Source organism: Anoplophora glabripennis, unplaced genomic scaffold (genome assembly GCF_000390285.2).
Source record: "Anoplophora glabripennis isolate ALB-LARVAE unplaced genomic scaffold, Agla_2.0 scaffold387, whole genome shotgun sequence".
Taxonomy (NCBI): Eukaryota; Metazoa; Arthropoda; class Insecta; order Coleoptera; family Cerambycidae; genus Anoplophora; species Anoplophora glabripennis.
In genome coordinates, this window is record NW_019421739.1 from 382,011 (window position 1) to 401,643 (window position 19,633).

At 31.7% G+C, this 19,633-nt stretch overlaps 2 protein-coding genes across 2 annotated transcripts in view; one reads left to right on the plus strand and one right to left on the minus strand.

The window, feature by feature from the left end:
• LOC108908423 (lactase-like protein) overlaps window positions 1-16,327 on the plus strand; it is a 28,095-nt gene extending 11,768 nt beyond the window's left edge. The window contains exons 4-9 of the mRNA XM_018712459.2: window positions 1,677-2,069; window positions 2,122-2,216; window positions 7,651-7,947; window positions 9,512-9,649; window positions 13,854-13,957; window positions 16,088-16,327. Coding sequence (XP_018567975.1) covers window positions 1,677-2,069; window positions 2,122-2,216; window positions 7,651-7,947; window positions 9,512-9,649; window positions 13,854-13,957; window positions 16,088-16,217 — 1,157 coding nt within the window. The 3' untranslated portion in view covers window positions 16,218-16,327. The remainder of the gene's footprint in view (window positions 1-1,676; window positions 2,070-2,121; window positions 2,217-7,650; window positions 7,948-9,511; window positions 9,650-13,853; window positions 13,958-16,087) is intronic.
• A 256-nt stretch (window positions 16,328-16,583) lies between these two features.
• The window catches only part of LOC111692965 (cytochrome P450 CYP12A2-like), an 11,919-nt gene continuing 8,869 nt past the window's right edge, over window positions 16,584-19,633 (minus strand). Inside the window, exon 5 of the mRNA XM_023457105.1 lies at window positions 16,584-16,690. Coding sequence (XP_023312873.1) covers window positions 16,584-16,690 — 107 coding nt within the window. The remainder of the gene's footprint in view (window positions 16,691-19,633) is intronic.

The window sequence follows — 19,633 nt, forward strand, 5'->3', positions numbered from 1 at the left end:
ATTATTATTATTATTATTAACTACACTTTATGCGCGTAGTAGCGGTGCGCATCTTAAGGTTAATAGTTGAGACACGTTGATTAATCTTTCTTTCTTCACTGACCGTTAAGGTGTACGGAGGTGTAGTGCTTGCGAAGCTATGATGGGGAACGATTTTTTATAAAATTTGGGCGGATATTCGACTTTCTTCCTCACGTTATCGTGATAGGTACCGCTCTGTTCGAAAAAGTTTGTAGTAAAGTAAAAAAATAAGTAGTTATGCAGTTTATTATACAGTGTGATCTTGATCACATGGACTTTAACATGGCATGTAAGTATTAAGAAGATACAAAGCATTTAACGCATGTAGCTACTCTAGTTAGTTCTATTTAACTCATACATTTATAATAGCTTATAATTCTTCCAGTAAGTACCTATAGAGTAATTATCTTGGCATATTCCTATATATTTTTTCTTAGATAACGTTATTAGCCTGTTATAACCATCTACTGATAAGCGCTGAATGGATCACGTGACGGCGGCGGTAGAGCCCTAGCGGGGCTAAAGATCTACTACCCTGCATGGTAATTGTCTGGGCTAGGGGGTAAATAATAATAAGATCTGGAACCAAGAGAAAGTAGCTGTGATACCAATAGTAGTAGGGGCCACGGGAGAGATACAAAATAAATTGCATGCGAATCTAGAGAAATTATACTTACCACAGAAACTTTAGCTCCAATTAGCTATCCTGGGGACGTGTCATATAGCCCGCAAGGCGCTGAATGTAGGGACCTAAAACGAAAATTTAAATCAGACACTTGCAGTAAATGCCGTGCTGAAGATACTTACCTGAAAATAATAATAATAATAATAATAATAATAATAATAATAATAATAATAATAATAATAATAATAATAATAATAATAATAATAATAATAATAATAATAATAATAATAATAATAATAATAATAATAATAATAATAATAATAATAATAATAATAATAATAATAATAATAATAATAATAATAATAATAATAATAATAATAATAATAATAATAATAATAATAATAATAATAATAATAATAATAATAATAATAATAATAATAATAATAATAATAATAATAATAATAATAATAATAATAATAATAATAATAATAATAATAATAATAATAATAATAATAATAATAATAATAATAATAATAATAATAATAATAATAATAATAATAATAATAATAATAATAATAATAATAATAATAATAATAATAATAATAATAATAATAATAATAATAATAATAATAATAATAATAATAATAATAATAATAATAATAATAATAATAATAATAATAATAATAATAATAATAATAATAATAATAATAATAATAATAATAATAATAATAATAATAATAATAATAATAATAATAATAATAATAATAATAATAATAATAATAATAATAATAATAATAATAATAATAATAATAATAATAATAATAATAATAATAATAATAATAATAATAATAATAATAATAATAATAATAATAAATATAATAATTAAAATACTGAATAACGTGTAATGTATTTAAATAGATTGAAAACAGCATCACTATATCAGAATAATATCAGTGTATCTGATATGTAGGTCTGTAATGTGATGTGTTAACGCCTGTTGACGTGCATTAATAATTGGTTCTATTTACAGGCACCACTGATACAATCAATCAAGCTGGAATAACTTATTATAAGAACCTCATCAAAGAATTGAAAGGTAATGGTATAGAACCTTTCGTAACTCTGTTTTACTCGGACCTACCACAAACACTTCAAATGCAAGGAGGATGGATTGACAGCTTCATTATAGAAACTTTCGCCAACTACGCACGGCTCTGCTTTGAACAGTTCGGAGACGATGTAAAGTATTGGTTGACGTTCAATGATCCTAAACAGCTTTGCTTGTATGGTTACGGGACCGGTACTATGGCGCCGGGGATCCAGGAAGCTGCCATATTGGATTACAAATGCTCTTATATCGTCATCAAAGCCCATGCCACAGTTTGGCACGTGTATGATGAAGAATTTAGATCTAAACAAAATGGTACTATGTATACTATTATTTTCAATGAGTAGGCTAAATATTTGATTTACAGGAAAGGTATCTATTGCTATTGAAACTAGCTGGTATGAACCTAACGGCAATTCTACTGACAATCAGGAAGCAGCTGAAAGAAAACTTCAGTTTACAGTACGTATGTACCTAAAATACACGGCATATAATATATGTGACAGAGCTGTAAGCGACGCAAAGCAGACTATCAGTTGTGCGCGTCGGACTTACGCTGAAATCTAGAACACAAGAAGATACGTAGCCGGTTTGTTAGTTCTGCTCAGGTGGACTCATGGTAGGCAGAAAATTTTGTACGTCGTCAGCTCAGTCGAAATCAAATTTGATTTGATTTCAACGCAGTCATTCAGTTGAGCTCACATCGTACAGTGCTAAAAAGCGTTTATTTTTAACGAATTTTAAAATGACAACCAAGTTTCCACCAGAGGAAGACGAGAAATTAATCGATCTCGTATGACAATATCCTCCATTGTATACCGTTCCTTCCAAACGTGTGTTAGAAAACATTGATCTTCACTTTTATTTTGACGACAACTAATTAAATTCAAAAGAAGATCTTTTTCATGCTCTTCTTCCTCAATAAGTATTGTCACCAAAAAATGTTCAGCCATTGTCATGATAAAAATAAATTTTGCCACAGTAATAATAAATAATTTCGTCTGCATTTACCAGCATACAATCAGAAGCACTAAATCTAACAAAACACTCTCCCTTCAAAACCGATAAAGTTGAACGCTACAGATTCTGCTAACAGCGTATGTCGTCTGCAACGCACAGTTCTAACAAACCAAAGCTTAAGGTGTTCTACTAATTTATTGTCTTATAAAGGATCTCGAAATAACACTAAGGGTTTACCTCAATGTTCTTTCTAACGGAGGTACTGGGCCCCAACGAGGTACCTAGAGATTTACTAGACGTCAGGCCCTATGATTTGATGTTAAAATGGATTTTTTTACTACAACAAGACATCCAGAAACAGAGTGGGCATCTGTTTTCTTTTAAAATTTTGACAGTGTATCAAACTAAAAAATATGTTTTTAGATACTCCACTGAAGATTTTTATTTAAAAAATGTAGTTCTGATTTATTTTTATAAAATAAACGGGTTAAGAGATAAATTGGTTTTTGAAATGGGCAGGGACAATTAGAATTAATTATTTTGAATATTTTTTCATTCACTTAGTTTATTTAATTTTGATAAAATTAAAAAATATTAGAAATAGGTTGATCACACCTTAAGAACCATTCAACGTTTACCGAGGTCACGGGCGCATATCTAAAATAAACGAAGTTTTAAATAGATGCTATTTTTACTAGTGGTGGCGCAGCATAAACTACTTCACATTTTAGTAAACTAACTATCGGTGTCATTGTGCAATAAAATATACATGTCTGCCTCTAAAGCTTCGCATCGATCAATTTATTCAAAACGTATCTAGCGGCACCCTAATGCCTGCAGTTGAGCGTGCATTTCATTGTCTTTTGTGCGTGTGTGAGTTTGACGTTTTACTTGGTCGAGTGTATGGCACATGTTTTTTTGACAGTCAGTAGAATTGTGTATCGTGAGTATAGAGAGGCACAAGGCTTGAAAATAGATTTATTTTTTATTTAGATAATATTTCTGCTACTACAGCGCGTATTGTCGATTACTTTTATACAGGGTGGTCCAGATTTTAATAGACAAACTTGGAGAAAGTACTAAACAACAAAAATTAAACATCACTTTGCTCTATGAACATAGGCGCAGAAAGCCACCGTTTATACAAAGCATTGAAATTAACAAAACTGAAATAATTTTTTTAACTATCTAGAAAACCGCTTCATCAAATTTATCCAAATTTGGTACACATTTTTTTTCAAATATTTCTCTAGTTCTATATGCACAGACCAAATTCAAAAACCAGTGGCGGAGAAACAAGGATATCGTTTCCTTATTTAAAGTAAAATTTGTGCGCCACTGAATTAATTGGTAATACGGGTAGTCCAGATTTTAATAGACAAACTTCTGGAAAGTACTAAATTACAAAATTTAACATCACTTTGCTCATAGGCGTAGAAAGCCACCGTTTATGAGATACAGGGTGTTAAAATTAACAAAAGTAAAACTATTTTTTTTAATATCTGGAAACTCGCTTCATCAAATTTATCCAAATCTTGTAGACACACAGTCTAAATTCAAAAACCAGTGGCGAAGAAACAAGGATATCGTTTCCATATTTAATGTAAAACTTGTACATCACTTATACTTTGATTCTTTGTTATGAAATCGGCCTTTTCCCTAATTCAGTGCCATATATAAATTGTATGGTATGTTTTTCAGTGGATACTCGTTAACTATAGTCTTCTATTGGGTTACTTTCAGGCACCTGATCTAATTTGGCTTCATCATAGATAACCTACTCAAAATAAATTCTTCATTAGTAGATCATTCTGGCACCATAATAATGAAATAAATAAATTTGCTGCATCGTCTATAATTTGTTGAGCATATGTTCGCCTAAAAGTGGAGTTAGACATTTTCCAATTAATATGCTAATACCTAAATCTTTGTATAAGATAATACACAGAATTTGATTAACAACGGAAATGAAAAACATAGTTGGCGGACATCAAAAATGGCATTTAATATTGTTGTAAAGCATCCGTATTACTGTAATTGATTTAATTTATTTGTTTTTTATTTAACTTGTTGTTCGTGCTGAAAGTTGGGCCTGATATGTTTGGTATGATATTGAAAAATACCAAATTTGGATAAATATGATGAAGCGGTTTTCCAGTTATTTAAAAAAATTATTTCATTTTTGTTATTTTCAACGCCTTGTATCTCATAAACGGTGCGCCTATGTGCATAGAGCAAGGTGGGGTAATTTTTGTTGTTTAGTACTTTCCCGAAGTCTACTAAAATCTGGACCACCCTAATTTGTTTTATTTTTCCCTATTCCAACGCTTTGTTTACTTATATAATAATATATCTCATAACTCGAAAACCATTCACTTTTTGACAAAAATAAAATAATGATTTTTCATTCGGAATGTTTCAGACCGTTGTAAAATTTATTCAATGGCGTAGAAGTTTTACTTTAAATAAGGAAACGATATCCTTGTTTCTCCGCCACTGGTTTTTGAATTTGGACTGTGTGCATACAGAACCAGGAGAAATATTTGAAAAAAAGTGTATACCAAATTTGGATAAATTTGATGAAGCGGTTTTTCTAATATTAAAAAAAATTGTTTTATTTTTCTTAATTTCAACGCCCGGTATCTCATAAACGGTGGCTTTCTGCGCCTATGTTCATAGAGCAAAGTGATGTTAATTTTTGTTGTTTAGTACTTTCCCGAAGTTTATCTATTAAAATATGGACCACCTTTTATATTACTACTGTTTATTTATTTGATAGTAGCCACACAGTTTCCGATGTCTAATTATCACGAATCAGATTATATTTACGAGTGTAAAGTAAGTAATGTAATAAGTTTTTTTGAATGATAATACAGATAAAACAGATCGTTGTGTTCTCGAAACGTTTGATAAGTACCGATGCACTAAATGCTCCAAATGAGGTAGTACACAATCGTGCATGAAGCTCATTTTGCTTGAAAATATTTCATTTTAATCTTCTGCTTATTTCTCTTAAGCTATTTCAAAACTAAACTTTAGTTGTTGCTGCTCTTTAGTAATCGCTTTAATATTGTTTCAAAACCATCTTGGAAACCATTCGAAATAACTGAAAATTATGTTTTTTATAGAAAAATTTTCAGATTCTCTAAAGATAATATTTTCGCATTAAATTATAGGCACATCTATTGTATAAAACATCAAATTTTTATGAAAATATTTTCATAAAAATTTGATGTGGTTTTAAAGTTTGAACCTAATGTTTAGAGCCTGATATCTCCATTAGAAGGCACATTTGGAAAAAGTTATAGCAAGAGTAGTGTCACTATACTTTCGCGAGATTAGTAGATACTTATCGGAGACTTATATAGTGCTCCCTTGGTACATACAATTTACATAATACGTAAATGAACTACACTTTCTTATTTCAAATTTAAGAATAGTTTCTTACATAAATATTTGCTCTTAAAGCCTTTTTTTTCTAAATTATTTCCCAAATATTCGGGGTGGATAGTACATAAAAAATTAAAACGTCTTTCTATACATACTTTTTCCGAAAATGGATTAAAAGGGTGATATAAGTATCCGTTAAAAGTGGAATGGCTGGTATCACATCTTTAGCGATATCTTCACGACTTTCTTTGCGACTTTCGAGATATCTTATTTATATGAAAATTATGCTTTTACTTTTTCTTGTACTATCAGTCATGAAACATCCACCCTGCATAAGAATATTCTGAAACTAACAAATTCAGAAATTAGTGTTGATTTGAATTAATGCCGATTTTTTACTGATCTTTTTTTATAAATTTCATTTATAACAGTAGAGAAACGTCCAAATTTAAAACATTTTACGAATGATTAAATTAATTTTTATTAATAGAATAGGTAGATATATATTGTTTTTAATTACATATTTTTATTATTTTACTATCGTATTTAAATATGTCAAGTATATATTGTTTTCATAAATAAATTTTGAGTAGATTATTTATGTCTTATTAGATAATTATTAAACAATATTGTTGAAATGTAAAATGTTTAATAGATGTTACTGCAATATCGTTGACATTGAAGTTGCTTCTTAGTATGAATGTTAGTGTCAAAGAACATAATAATATACATACGTATAACCTCATCAAATGATAATTTTAGGAGCATTTTAATACATTTCAAAATTAAATAAGTATAAAAGTTACCATTAAAAACTTACAACTAAAAAGAGAATTTATTTAAAAGGGCAAATCCATTAGAATTGGCAGATGAAAGGACATTGACGTTCAAAAGTATCTCTGTTATATGTAACTAGCTGACCCGGCAAACGTTGTTTAAAAAATAAAAACAGAAAATTTTGTCCAAAAAATAAAAAAAAAATTTTGGGGTGGACCACCCTTAACATTTAGGGGTATGAAAAATAGATGTTGGCCGATTCTCAGACCTACTCAATATGCTCACAAAATTTCATGAGAATCGGTGAAGCCGTTTCGGAGGAGTACGGGAACGAACATTGTGACACGAGAATTTTATATATAAGATTTAGCATGTATAAATAGTCACAATTCAATTCCAGTTCTAAAAAAATCCTTAAAATGCAAATATTCGTCAGCTCTTAGTAAATCATTACGTGAGTTTATTTCTGTCAGAGGTTTTAAATATTTACCCTATTTAAATAACTAAATATGTCAGTTATAATATTTACAGAGATTATTTTAATTTTTTTTTTTATTTTTATTAATTGATATGTTGAAGTATTTATGACTCTGTTAATGAAACTGAATAAGGGAAGGCGCGATTCACTATCTTCGATATACACTATTTAATTTATCGTAGATATTGGACACTTGTTAATTGCTTAAATCAAAATAAACAAAAAAACTACTATCAAGTAACGCGTTCGTAGTAAAGAATTTCTTTGAATTGTCAAACAATTTAATTTCAGTTTGGTTGGTTTGGAAACCCCGTCTATAACAGAGATTATCCGGATATTATGAAGCAGCTTATAGGAAGTCGAAGCCAACGGGAACATCGCCGTACCTCTCGTCTCCCCGTATTTACAGACGAAGAATTAGAATACGTTCACGGCACTTACGATTTTCTGGGTTTGAATTCGTTCACTTCCGGCTTGATTGAAGAACCTAGAGAAGAACCGGAAGTAGCAAAACCAAACTACAATGACGACTGCGGAGTTGATGAAGTAGAAAACACCTGGCCAAGTTCTGGTTCTTCTTGGTTGAAGGTATGCAACATACTGTTTATGTTTTTGAAGACGATCCATTAGTTAGTGTCTACAGTGTGTCTCACCTCTTGCCTACTGGCATATTCAGTTCTTTTTTTTGTAAAAAATTCATTTTAGTTGATCGCGGACAGTACGGTTTTCGCAAGAATAAGTCAACAAGTAGCGCAATAGCTGACGTAATTGGTACAGTTGTTGGCGGCTTTAATCAAGGCCTTACAACCGAGGCAATCATGTGTGACTTATCTAAAGCTTTCGACTCAGCGTCTACTGCCATACTTCTTCGTAAGCTCGAGTTCTATGGAGTGCGGTCCAATGCATAAAAGTTTGCTTCTTATCTTACAAACACAAGGCAGTTTGTTTATTGCGAAGGTAAAAATTCTAACATTATTCCTATAAATAATGGTGTACCGCAGGATCTGTTTTGGGGGTCTCTACTTTTTCTTGTTTATTTTAATGACCTTCCTGGTGCTCTTGTGTATTATTTGCAGATGATACTGCGATCTTATGAAGTAGTGACACATATTTTAATGTTTCACTATTTGATAAAGCTAAAGATTGGTTTTCAGCAAACAAACTGAATGTTAAATGAGTCTAAATCACATCCGATATACGAACTATTAGCTCTATGCCAGTGAAACTGCTAAGTTTAATGCTGAACGATCACATAAATTGGAAAGCACATATTGATACTTTGTGCTCAAAATTATCTTCTCACATATTCGTATTACGACAACTTAAAAATTGCTTGCCTCACGATATTCTAAGATCTGTTTATTTCTCTCTAATAAATAGCCACTTGATTTACAGGATTTTATTTTGGGGGAATTCAACGTTGTTTAAGAGAGACTTCTTCTTGCAAAAATCGGCTATACGCAATATCAGTAATTCCTCACCAAGTACTCATTGTCGGCCATTATTTAAAAAACTAAAAATTGTTCCATTATCCTGTTTGTATAATAAACTAGAGTTATTACTCAACATTCACCGTAACATAAAGGAGCTTAGACACAATTCTGATAATCATAATTATAATTAATATAAGGCATGCTGATGATCTGATCGTCTTGAAATCCATGATTGATAATGCTAAAAATAATTAAAACTTTATAATATTTTAGTAAATAGATTCGCTCAACACAAACTTAACGTAATTAATTTTAAACTTTTTAAAACATTTACCAAGCGTTGCTTAACTGAAAATTGATTTTATAGCGCTGAAGAATATATCAATAAATTGACATTTAAATAAATTTTACATATTCACTTACTGCCTTCTTTTTATATTTTTCATATTTTATTTATATTTGTGACACAACATGTATCTTTTGTATATAAAATTGTAATAAACAATACAATACAATAGTGGGTAGGAAACAAATAGGAAATAAATAAGAAAGATATAGGAGAATATGAGCGAGAGGTATTTTATCAAGAGAGAAGGTACTTCTCTTCACTTAAATTTGAGTTCAGTTGTTCAATATAAAAAAAATATTTATTTAAAACTTTTAGTTTGCAAGAATAGCTAAATTTAAAACTTGAATCTGACGTTATTTTAACTTTCTAGATTACTCCGTGGGCCATGAGAAAGCTTCTAAACTGGGTTAAGGATACTTATGACAACCCAGATGTATTCATCATTGCAAATGGTGTTATAGATGATGGCTCTTCTCTGAATGATGAAATCAGGATAAACTATTACAGGGTACCTTTTTTTCGATTTCGTTGACGTAAATGCTACTGCTTGAAGAACATTTCTGTAAAACTCATCCTCATATGGTAAATTATTTATTTGAATCAAAAATCTTTAAAAAAACAAATAGTCAGCCGACTTTTATGAAAACTTCACTAGTAGAAGCTGTTTTACATTGACAATTTATTGATCAATTAATTGATGAAGTCGCTTCATCAAGAAATTGGACAAGTGTAATGCATCAAATCAGCTGTCAAATAACTTCATCAATTTATTCATCAAGTTCTTGACGAATTAGAGCATGTTCTATTTTTCGTCAATTTCTTCGTGAAGTTCGGAAGTACCAACCCAACAGATTTTCAGCCTCAGATCAGTAATGAGGTTATGTTATTGGAATATGTAAATAATTGTGTGGCATCATGCTAGTTTTGCATTGTTTTTACTGATTTGTTATTTACAAAAACTAATATTTATATAATATGTGTGAGAACGGTACCGCTGTTGTATCACTACAATCATGAGTGGAAAGGTGACATTTTTGAAATTTATTTGCTTCTTTGATTCATTGGTAGAACTGATTCATACGTCAAAAACTTGACAAAGTCTGTAGCAGTGTAAAACCACACTGTTTACCAATAAATTCGTGAATTAATTGATGAAGAACTTCGTCAATTTATTGATGATTAAATTGTCAATGTAAAACAGCTATTAGACATTTAATGAGAAAACGATAATACTTGTCAAAACTAAACAAGTCACATCATCAAAATAAAGTTCATTACTAATCAAACAGGTCTGGTGAGTAAGGAGGGTGAAAGACGACAGTAATCTAATTTTCATGGTGCAAGAACCATGAGTTGTCTCCTCACAACTCTAGTCTCTTTTTGTGAATTCACGCAATTGTTGTAAAACATTGAGGCAAGAATTTAAAATGCACAATCCCATTAATGTCGAAAAAACAGAGAGCATCACTTTGACATTGGATCGAGACTGACGTGGTTTCTTGGGGCGTGGAGGTTCTTTGACAATCCATTGTAATGATTGAACTTTTGTCTCAATGTCGTAGTCATAAACTCAGCTTTCATCTCCCGTTATGATTCTTTGAATTAATGTTTCATTGTCATTGGATTGTCCATGGAGTTGCCGACAAACGTCCATACAATTTTCTTTGTGTTTTTCGGTCATTAAACGATGAACTTTTGCTGCAGCTCGCATTTTCAATTTTTCAGTCAAAATTTCAGGACATGACCCAATTGAGATGCTAACCTTCTCTACGATTTCTGTGACGGATAATCGGCGATTCGCACGCACTAGATCATTGATTTTCTGGGAGTCAACAGTTGAAGTTGAAAGCTTTCCTGAAAACCATTCGTAACATTGCGTACAACCCAGACCATTATCATAAGTTTGTTTCAGAAGTTGAATCGTTTCCGTGTAAGTCTTCCCCAGTTTCACACAAAATTTTACGTTGCATTTTTGTTTTAGAAAATCGCACGTTTCAAAAATCGTCACTAACACTTGAACACATTGCACTCAAATAACAATATCACGAAAATTAAATGAGATATTAACAATCCAAGAACATGTGGTTACTTAGGAGGTTATGCGTAACGCAATGCTGCCAACTGCAGTCACTCAATATCTCCACTAGCGAGTAATTCAAAAAGTTTGGTTATTTTCTGAACAAACCTTGTATAGTAAAATACAAATTTTAAGGTATTTTGTACCGCCGTTATTTCAAATTTAATGCTACATCGCAAACTAATTTTTATAAGCGTGTTAGATTTCAGCCATACCGGCCATAACTAAAAAAAAAATCTTCTTTAAACATGTTGGCTGTTATTGGAAAAATGTGTTCTGACTTCCTCGCGACAACCAGTGGAAAAGGACTGAAAATAAAAACAAAACTCGAACAAAATGTAGTTTTGTTTTTGTTCTGTTCTAGAAAACACAAACAGGACATAAACTCAACTGTCCGTTTAGTGGAAAACTGCCATTAAGGTTGATTCTCAGTATACGTTCCATCTCCGTTCCATTCTGGCTTCGTTCCGTTTACGTAAAATATTATTTGCTGCAAATGAATGTGGATATGCACACCTTCCGTTCCGTTTACATACTGTTTCCAAACAGTACCATGCCATATTGAAGCAAACGAGTTAAGCTAGCTTCTTCATCTAATAAAATAGCAGCTATTATTAAATTTTTGTCAGACCACATTTTGTCAACGCACACTACCTTTTCTTATCTAAACTAAACTGACCTGGTACGGAATATGTGAATAGACATGATCTTAACTAAACGGATATGTCATGGTTATGGAACGGAGATGGAACGTACAGTGAGAATCAACCTTAAGTAGGTACAGCTTAGTACTTAAGTAATGGTGGTACAATCGGTTCTTAAAGGAACTGGCATCATCTAAGAAAGTCAACATGTCAGATTGCCATTTCAACAAGTTTAACGAATTTTCGTAAACAAAGCCAAAAGAACTTATTTCTTTTTCTTGACACATCTACTTTGTATTGTACAGGGTGTTTGGAAAAGTTGGTACAAAAGTTTAGGTGAAAGTAGAGCCAAAAAATAGTAAAAAAAGTTGCTCCTGCCTCCCGAGCACCGTTACTGAGATGGCCCTCCGAAGGAGTCTTATCACTTGGATATTTTTAAAATAACTTTCTCTCTGATTAAGATATTGGAATGAAAACTGTAGGGAATAATCATACCATAAGGGTGTTTAACTATCATAAGTTTCGTCAAAATCGTTGATAAATGAGGATAGTTTTCTAACTACCTTTTAACAGAAATTTTTCGAATTTTCTTTATTCTTTTGAATTATCAAGCAAATAATATTTTTTTATGAATTTGACTTTTTTGAAGAAAAAATGTCCCTACGTTTTTCTAATTGTTAATAATAATTATTTTTTAAATAATGTATGGCTCAGAACAGTACCTTTTTTTGTTAACATTTTCACATAGGCATCTTTCATGGTGATAGTTTCGTTGTAATGATGTGCTATCGTTTAAATTCTTACATTTCTTTATCTTCTTAGTTGTGATCTTCGTGCTTGTACTTCGTCTAAATCATGCCTACGCTTTCTTGGACGGCCAAATTCACGATATCTTGGAGTTAGAGCTCCTAATTAAATCGTTCTTGCATGAATTTTGCAGAAGGTTGCCTTCTATCAGGGAAACGTTGCCGATACTCTTTTTGAGCCGCCAGACCATTTCCATTACAGAAACCATAAATAAAATGCATATCGGCATATTCATGGTTAGTAAAAACATGATGGTTCATTGTTGTAAAAAAATCGAATGAAGTTAAAAGTCATGCACAAAGATCACAACTAATAAGCGTAAGAATTTGAAAGGTAGCACGCGAAAGTGACAATCATTAGTATCATTACAACGAAACATACTACTAGGTATGTGAAAATGTTAAAAAAAGTTACTGTTCCATACATTATTTAAAAAATAATTATTTCTAACTAAACTACGGAGAATTCGAAAAAAAAGTAGGGACATTTTTCTTCAAAAAAGTAGGGACATTTTTCTTCAAAAAAGTCTAATTCATTAAAAAATTTGTTTCATAATTCAAAGAAATAAAAAAATTTCGAAAAATTTTTGCTAAGGATAGTTAGAAAACTATTCTTATTTATAACCGATTTTGATGAAACTTATGATAGTTAAAACCCTTAAGGTATGATTAATACCTACAATTTTCATTCCATTATCTTAAGCAGAAAGTTATTTTAAAAAATATCCAAATGATAAGACTCCTTTGGAGGGCCATATCTCGGTAAGGGTGCTCCGGAGGACCAATATTTATAGGAACTTTTTTTTACTACTTTTGGCTCTACTTTCACCTCCTTAAATTTTGTACAAACTTTTCCAAACACCCTGTATAAGACGCCTATTAAACGTACATCCAATGGCGTTTTACGTTGGGATCATTTTTTGCGTTTATATTAAAAATAACAATTTTTCTCAAAATTAATTGTAAGTCTAAAAGACTTGTCGAGTTATACAGAAATGCTCTTCAAGTTTCTACAATATTACCCGTTTGCTTCTTATTTTTGGCTTTATCCATTTTGAATTATTCATTGAGTTTCTTCACTTTTTGTAAGTACTTATTATTTGTTGAAAAGTTGAAATATTTCACAAATAATAAATCTGTATTAATGAATATTTTTTACATTATTCATCGATATTTTGAGTTTAGGACTACTTGAGTAATGTCAGAAATGCCATGGACGATGGAGTCAATGTAATCGGTTACACGGCGTGGAGTTTTTTGGACAGTTTCCAGTGGTTAGGCGGATACACGTAAGTACACACAATCGATTAAGATTTTTCTAAAAGTAACTACTTCACTAGGTACTACTATCAGTATCGACATTGACAACTCAGCATCTAAATAAAAACTGTTCAATGATTTACAATTTCTAAACAATAAAAACATTGTAAATGTTAAAATTAATAATTCTAAACTTCTATACAGGGGGATTCGCATAAGAATCGACACAGAGTAGGAGAACCGACCAGAGTAGGGGAACCCAAAATATGGTGATTTAACGCAACTTACGTTTATACTAAGTTGCACCCCTGAAAAGTTATAGGCCTTGAAAGACAGGTTTCAAATTTCGAAAAAAATTAATATATCAGTTATACTTGAACTTAGAAAAACCAAATTTGGAACCAAGCGCATTAAACGACAGTAAGAGTTCAATTGAAGCATTTTAAAGGGTTGATAAGGGATGATGAACCATTAAGAAAGAATTTTTTAACCCGTTGCGTTGGCGGACTTTATTTTATGGGGAATTTAATTTTAAAACTTTTCTTACTCCTGTTAGTTTTCAAAAAACTTTGCCGTTTTCCACAAAAACTGTTATTTAAAATTATCGAAAATTCAAAAGTTGGCTATGAATTTATCGTTAGGGACTTTTTAAATCACGAGTATCCAAATAAATGGATTGGAAAAGGAAATAATTGCCCACAAGTTTTGGCCTCCACGATCGCCAGACCTCAACAAATGTGACTTCTTTCTTTGGGAAACGTTAGAAGGAAAGAATTTGTGTATTCCTTCGAGCAGAATTGTGGAATCGCTTTACCGATAAATGCACATTCTTTAGAAACAATCAGCAGTTATTGGATAGAGTAGACTTCAATTTTCAATGAAGAATACATTTATGTCTGAGAGAAAACGGTGATCATTTTGGACAATTTCTATAACTTATCAGTGCAAATTGTATGTTATTTATGTTGTTGGAGTTTGTTTTTCTGTTAAATTATTCTTATTCCAACTCTTTTACCTGATCGTCAAGTGTGACGCTTAAATTTATAGCCAATTCTTGAATTTTCTATGATTTTAAACAACACAGATACAATCAATACCTATTATTAGTTATTCGTGTTTTTGTTGAAAATGACAAAGTTTTTTGAAAACTAACACAAGTAAGAAAAGTTTTTGAATTAAATTCTCGATAAAATAAAGCAATATTTGTCTCAAATTTATGAAAATTTAATGAAAATTTACAACTCCGTTCAACTCAGTTTCTTGTAAAACAAGATTCGTCGGTATAAAAAGATTTTCAAGGTTTGTGAACATTAGTTTTACATACATTTAATTGTTTTGATACACTACGGACACTTCATAATTTGCATGTGTGGAGTGATAAGAATTCTAAAAAAACACGACAACATTGACATTACCTGATAGCCATAGCAATCAACATCTTGTTTTCATCGCCTACTGAACTCAAAGTTGCTACGCAAACCGAAACGTACAAACCTGCAAATAATGCCATTTTTCTCAAGAATGGCTTTCTGCAGGCGATTTTCTCAAGAGACAATATGTTTTTAAAATAAAACGACCTTTTCGATGTTGCTGCCCGTTTTAAAAAATACGATCACTGTAAAAGTTTTGACCGCTACCGCTAAAAGGGAGATGTAACCGGAGAAAACTAACACCCAGGATATCGATTTGACTAAAACTTTAAGAAATAATATGCCATAATAGTCCAAATAAATGTGCCAAATTTTAACGCGATCGGTAAAAGGCTTATGAAGTTATTAATTAAATTAGTTTTATTTTTGACAACTCTGAAGGGCTGTAACTCAAAAACCAAAAAGTTTTCATTACACTTTTTTTCGTAGATGGTATTTATCTATCGTCGTGAATATGCAGTCAAACGTTGTCGGTGAAATTTGCGGACACCCTGTATATAAAATGTTGGAAAATATTGAGTTCAAAGGACTATTAACTGCTTATTCCTAATAATTTCTTAATAAGAGGCACCTTGTTGGCCCATCTTGAAATATATTTTTATATAGTATATTCGAACACAAGCAGATTTTTTTAAGAAGAATAACTTCTTTTTATAAAACGAATTGTTTTCCCTCTTTTCAACTTCATCCGTGGAGACGCTATCTATATTAATGTCACTCTTTTTTCAGTGAAAGATACGGTTTTTATTATGTCGACTTTGAAAGCGAAAATCGGACAAGAACGCCAAAAGGTTCCGTTGAGTATTTCAAGAAAGTTATTTCAACTCGCTGCTTGGTGGATACATGTGATGAAACGTAAATTGATATTTTATAGCACGGTTTTGTAAGAAATAAATATGAGGAACTGTTATTACTTATTTTGTGTTATAACATAAATATATTTATAATATATTGTAAGGTTGCATTGTATGTATTTCCATAAATTTAAACCGAAATATGGTCTTTATAACAAAAATAAACACAGAAATATTAAATTAAATGAGTGGATTTTTGTTCTTACCACTTTAGACTTTCAACATTTAATTTAGCTCAACTCAAGTACAGTATTAAATGTAACAAAAAAATGAATGAAGAAAAAAAGGTGGAGGACACTTTTCCCGTGACTGCCCTGTGTACTATGTTATATTAAACAATTATTACTATAAAGGTATTACAATTGTACCTATTAGAACTCCTTTACTCCGACCTTAAGAAGATTCGTGATATCATATATCAAATTCCCAGAAAATTGCATATCTTCGTGATGCCATGACAGTTCAAAATTCCTTATAACTTGAAAAAAAAAGAAATCACATATAACTTAATCAATATGAAGTTAAGAAGAGTCTCTTAATAAATACAAGTATGTAAATGCCACTGAATACAGCGCAACTTAAAAATTTAAGACTTACGAACTTATCCGAAACACTTTGACGATATGTGCATCCTTAAATGGAGTCGATATCTCTAAAACAGTTATACTTAATAAAAGTAGTAGATTTCGGGTATAAACTGAGCGATTTCCCGATCGACACATGCCAAATCATGAGACTTTTACAACAGAGGTGCAACGTGGACGTGATACCTACTGGCAATTTATATACAAATCGTGGACGATATAGTGACCCCGGGCGACCACTATGTATTTTAGCACCTGAAGAACAAATGTTGAATAAGGTCCGTGAAAATCCGCGAATAAGTACAAGGCAGATTGCTGGACAGGTGCCTGGAATATCACAATCAACGGTGTGGTGTTGACTACACGAAGCTCAGTTATACCCATATCATATCCAACGTGTTCAAACACTGTTACCAGCGGAGTGTCCATTGCGAGTTAGGTTTTGTGAGTGGTTGTACAGCAAAATGCTGAAAATCCTCAATTTACTGCTGATGTACCTACTAGTTACAGATGAAGCTTTATTTACTAGAAATGGAATATAAAACATTGATAATACACACGTTTGGGAACTCGAAAAACCACACGCAATTGAACGAGATCACTTCTAACCCGTTTTTCACTAAAAAACGAGCGTTCAAATAAAAACGTGGTCGAAGTTGGCTCTGACACATTGGACGTAGGGAGTAGCTTATAGCGACCAACTTAACCTCATTTCTCAACGAACTGTATAGCAGCTGTCAGTTTCAATAACGTTAATGACTATATAACTTTATTTTAAAGAATAATCGTGATAACAATAACAAACAATTAAAGGAGCTTTTTTTAACACTGTGTGGCAGGTACCGACTGATACTCCCACCATTTGTGATAAAACACGTACAGAAGTTCTTGGCGCATTTTCCATTATTTGTTGGACATTTTCTTTTAATTCTTCAGTCCGCTTTTTAGGTCGGCCGCTTCCATCTTTTCTTGTTACACTGCCCGTTTCACGAAAAACATTAACACAACGCTGAACTGCACTTTGAAAAATTTGTACTCAACGACCCCGGGAAGTTGATTTTGAAATTCTATAAAACATTCCTCAATAGAATACTTCCATATTTCATCAATCTTGCGTCCATTTCTAAAGTAGGCCTCTATGATAAACACTTTTTGTTCTTGAGAAAACACCATTTTAAACGCTTTTTAAAACGAAAATATTCAAATTGATAGCGGCGATATAGCGCTTTGACAGATGACATTTAAGTTCATTTGCTATACGCTACGCCCTACGTCCAAATTTTCAGAACCAACTTGACCACGTTTTTATTTGAACGCTCGTTATTTGGGCAGGAATTGTTAATGAGCGCCTAATTGGACCATTCACATTGCCCAATCGTATGGACGGTTTACAATATCTCGAATTTCTTCGCAATGACTTGCCCGCCCTTCTTGAATATGTACCCCTATCTGTCCGACAGCGCATGTGGTTTTTACATGATGGGGCACCTCCTCACTTTTAGCTAAATTTTCGAGATTATCTCCATCACGTGCACGGAGTACGGTGGATTGGATGGAGTGGACCGGTGACATGGTCTCTGTGAGTGTAACAAAATTTTATTCATTTTAAAAATACGTTACTTTGCTCAGATCTATCTTTAAGTTTATTTTAAAGTAAAAACGCTGCAAATATTTTTTGCACCGATATCGGTTTAATCACAGAACTTCGGAGTTTTTTTTCCGTACGTCACCACTTTGCATTGTCACTCCATTACAGTAGACCAAATTCCAGCGAGGAGCAATTAAATACTTTTAAAAAGTTTTCAGAGTGCATATATTAATTTTTCTTTGCATTACCATATTTGCTCATGTATGTTGAACATTCCCATTTTTTTTTTTCGGATAAGTTCCGAATCACCCCGTATATAACGCTGATTTAGGTACGAATGATGAATTAACAGAGTTCATTTGCAACTGCAGAAAATCTTGAATCTTGTCATCTATTACAATCTATTTTATTAAGGCTGTTGTTATTTAGGAATCAGTCAAAAATAGGACTCAATAGTAGTAACAAATCCTTGGAGTAAGTCAAGAAATTCCTAAAAGAGCCATGGATTTTTTTCTCAAAATTTGGAAATACTCGTATTTCTCCAAAATTGACAAATGTAGGTATCAACAGTCTCTATCAGTAGAAGAAAAATCAAGCTGAAATTCTATAATATAGAGGACGTTACATTTAAAAAATTAAAGTTGAATAGAAGATAGGCTGAGCTAAACACTTTGTATAACTGGAAACATTTTTAGTAAATCTGCTACTCGGTACAATTCATTTTTAAGATATTTCTTGAAATCAATATTATGAGAGCTGGTCTGTAACAACCTGCATAGAGTAGTCTCGGTAGGTAATAATATCAGATAGCGGCCCCAGAAAGGTATTTTGAAAATGACTTGTGTGGTAACATCGGCGATATATAAATCTACCATTGACACAAATTCAGCCTCACATCTCGCTGCGTTCTGGTGATAATTGATCAAATAGACGCTAGAGCGGGTATTTTTCAAAATTGTTTTTTCGAAACCTATTGCAGCTGCCATAATAAAACAAAAACTGTTCGTTAGACAAAACATTATTCTACATTATATATTTTTTTATAGAATTTTTCTGTCTTGTTTACTATTAAAAAAAATAAAAATATTTTTTTCGAGATATTATTCTTAGTTCACGCAGGGGTACAATCACAGAAAAAATATATAATGTAGCTTACTATGTCTAGTATTACTACCAAAAAGTGCATAAATATAAAATGGGTGCAACACTATCAAAAAAAATAAAAACTTCTTATGACCATCTTAGGTAC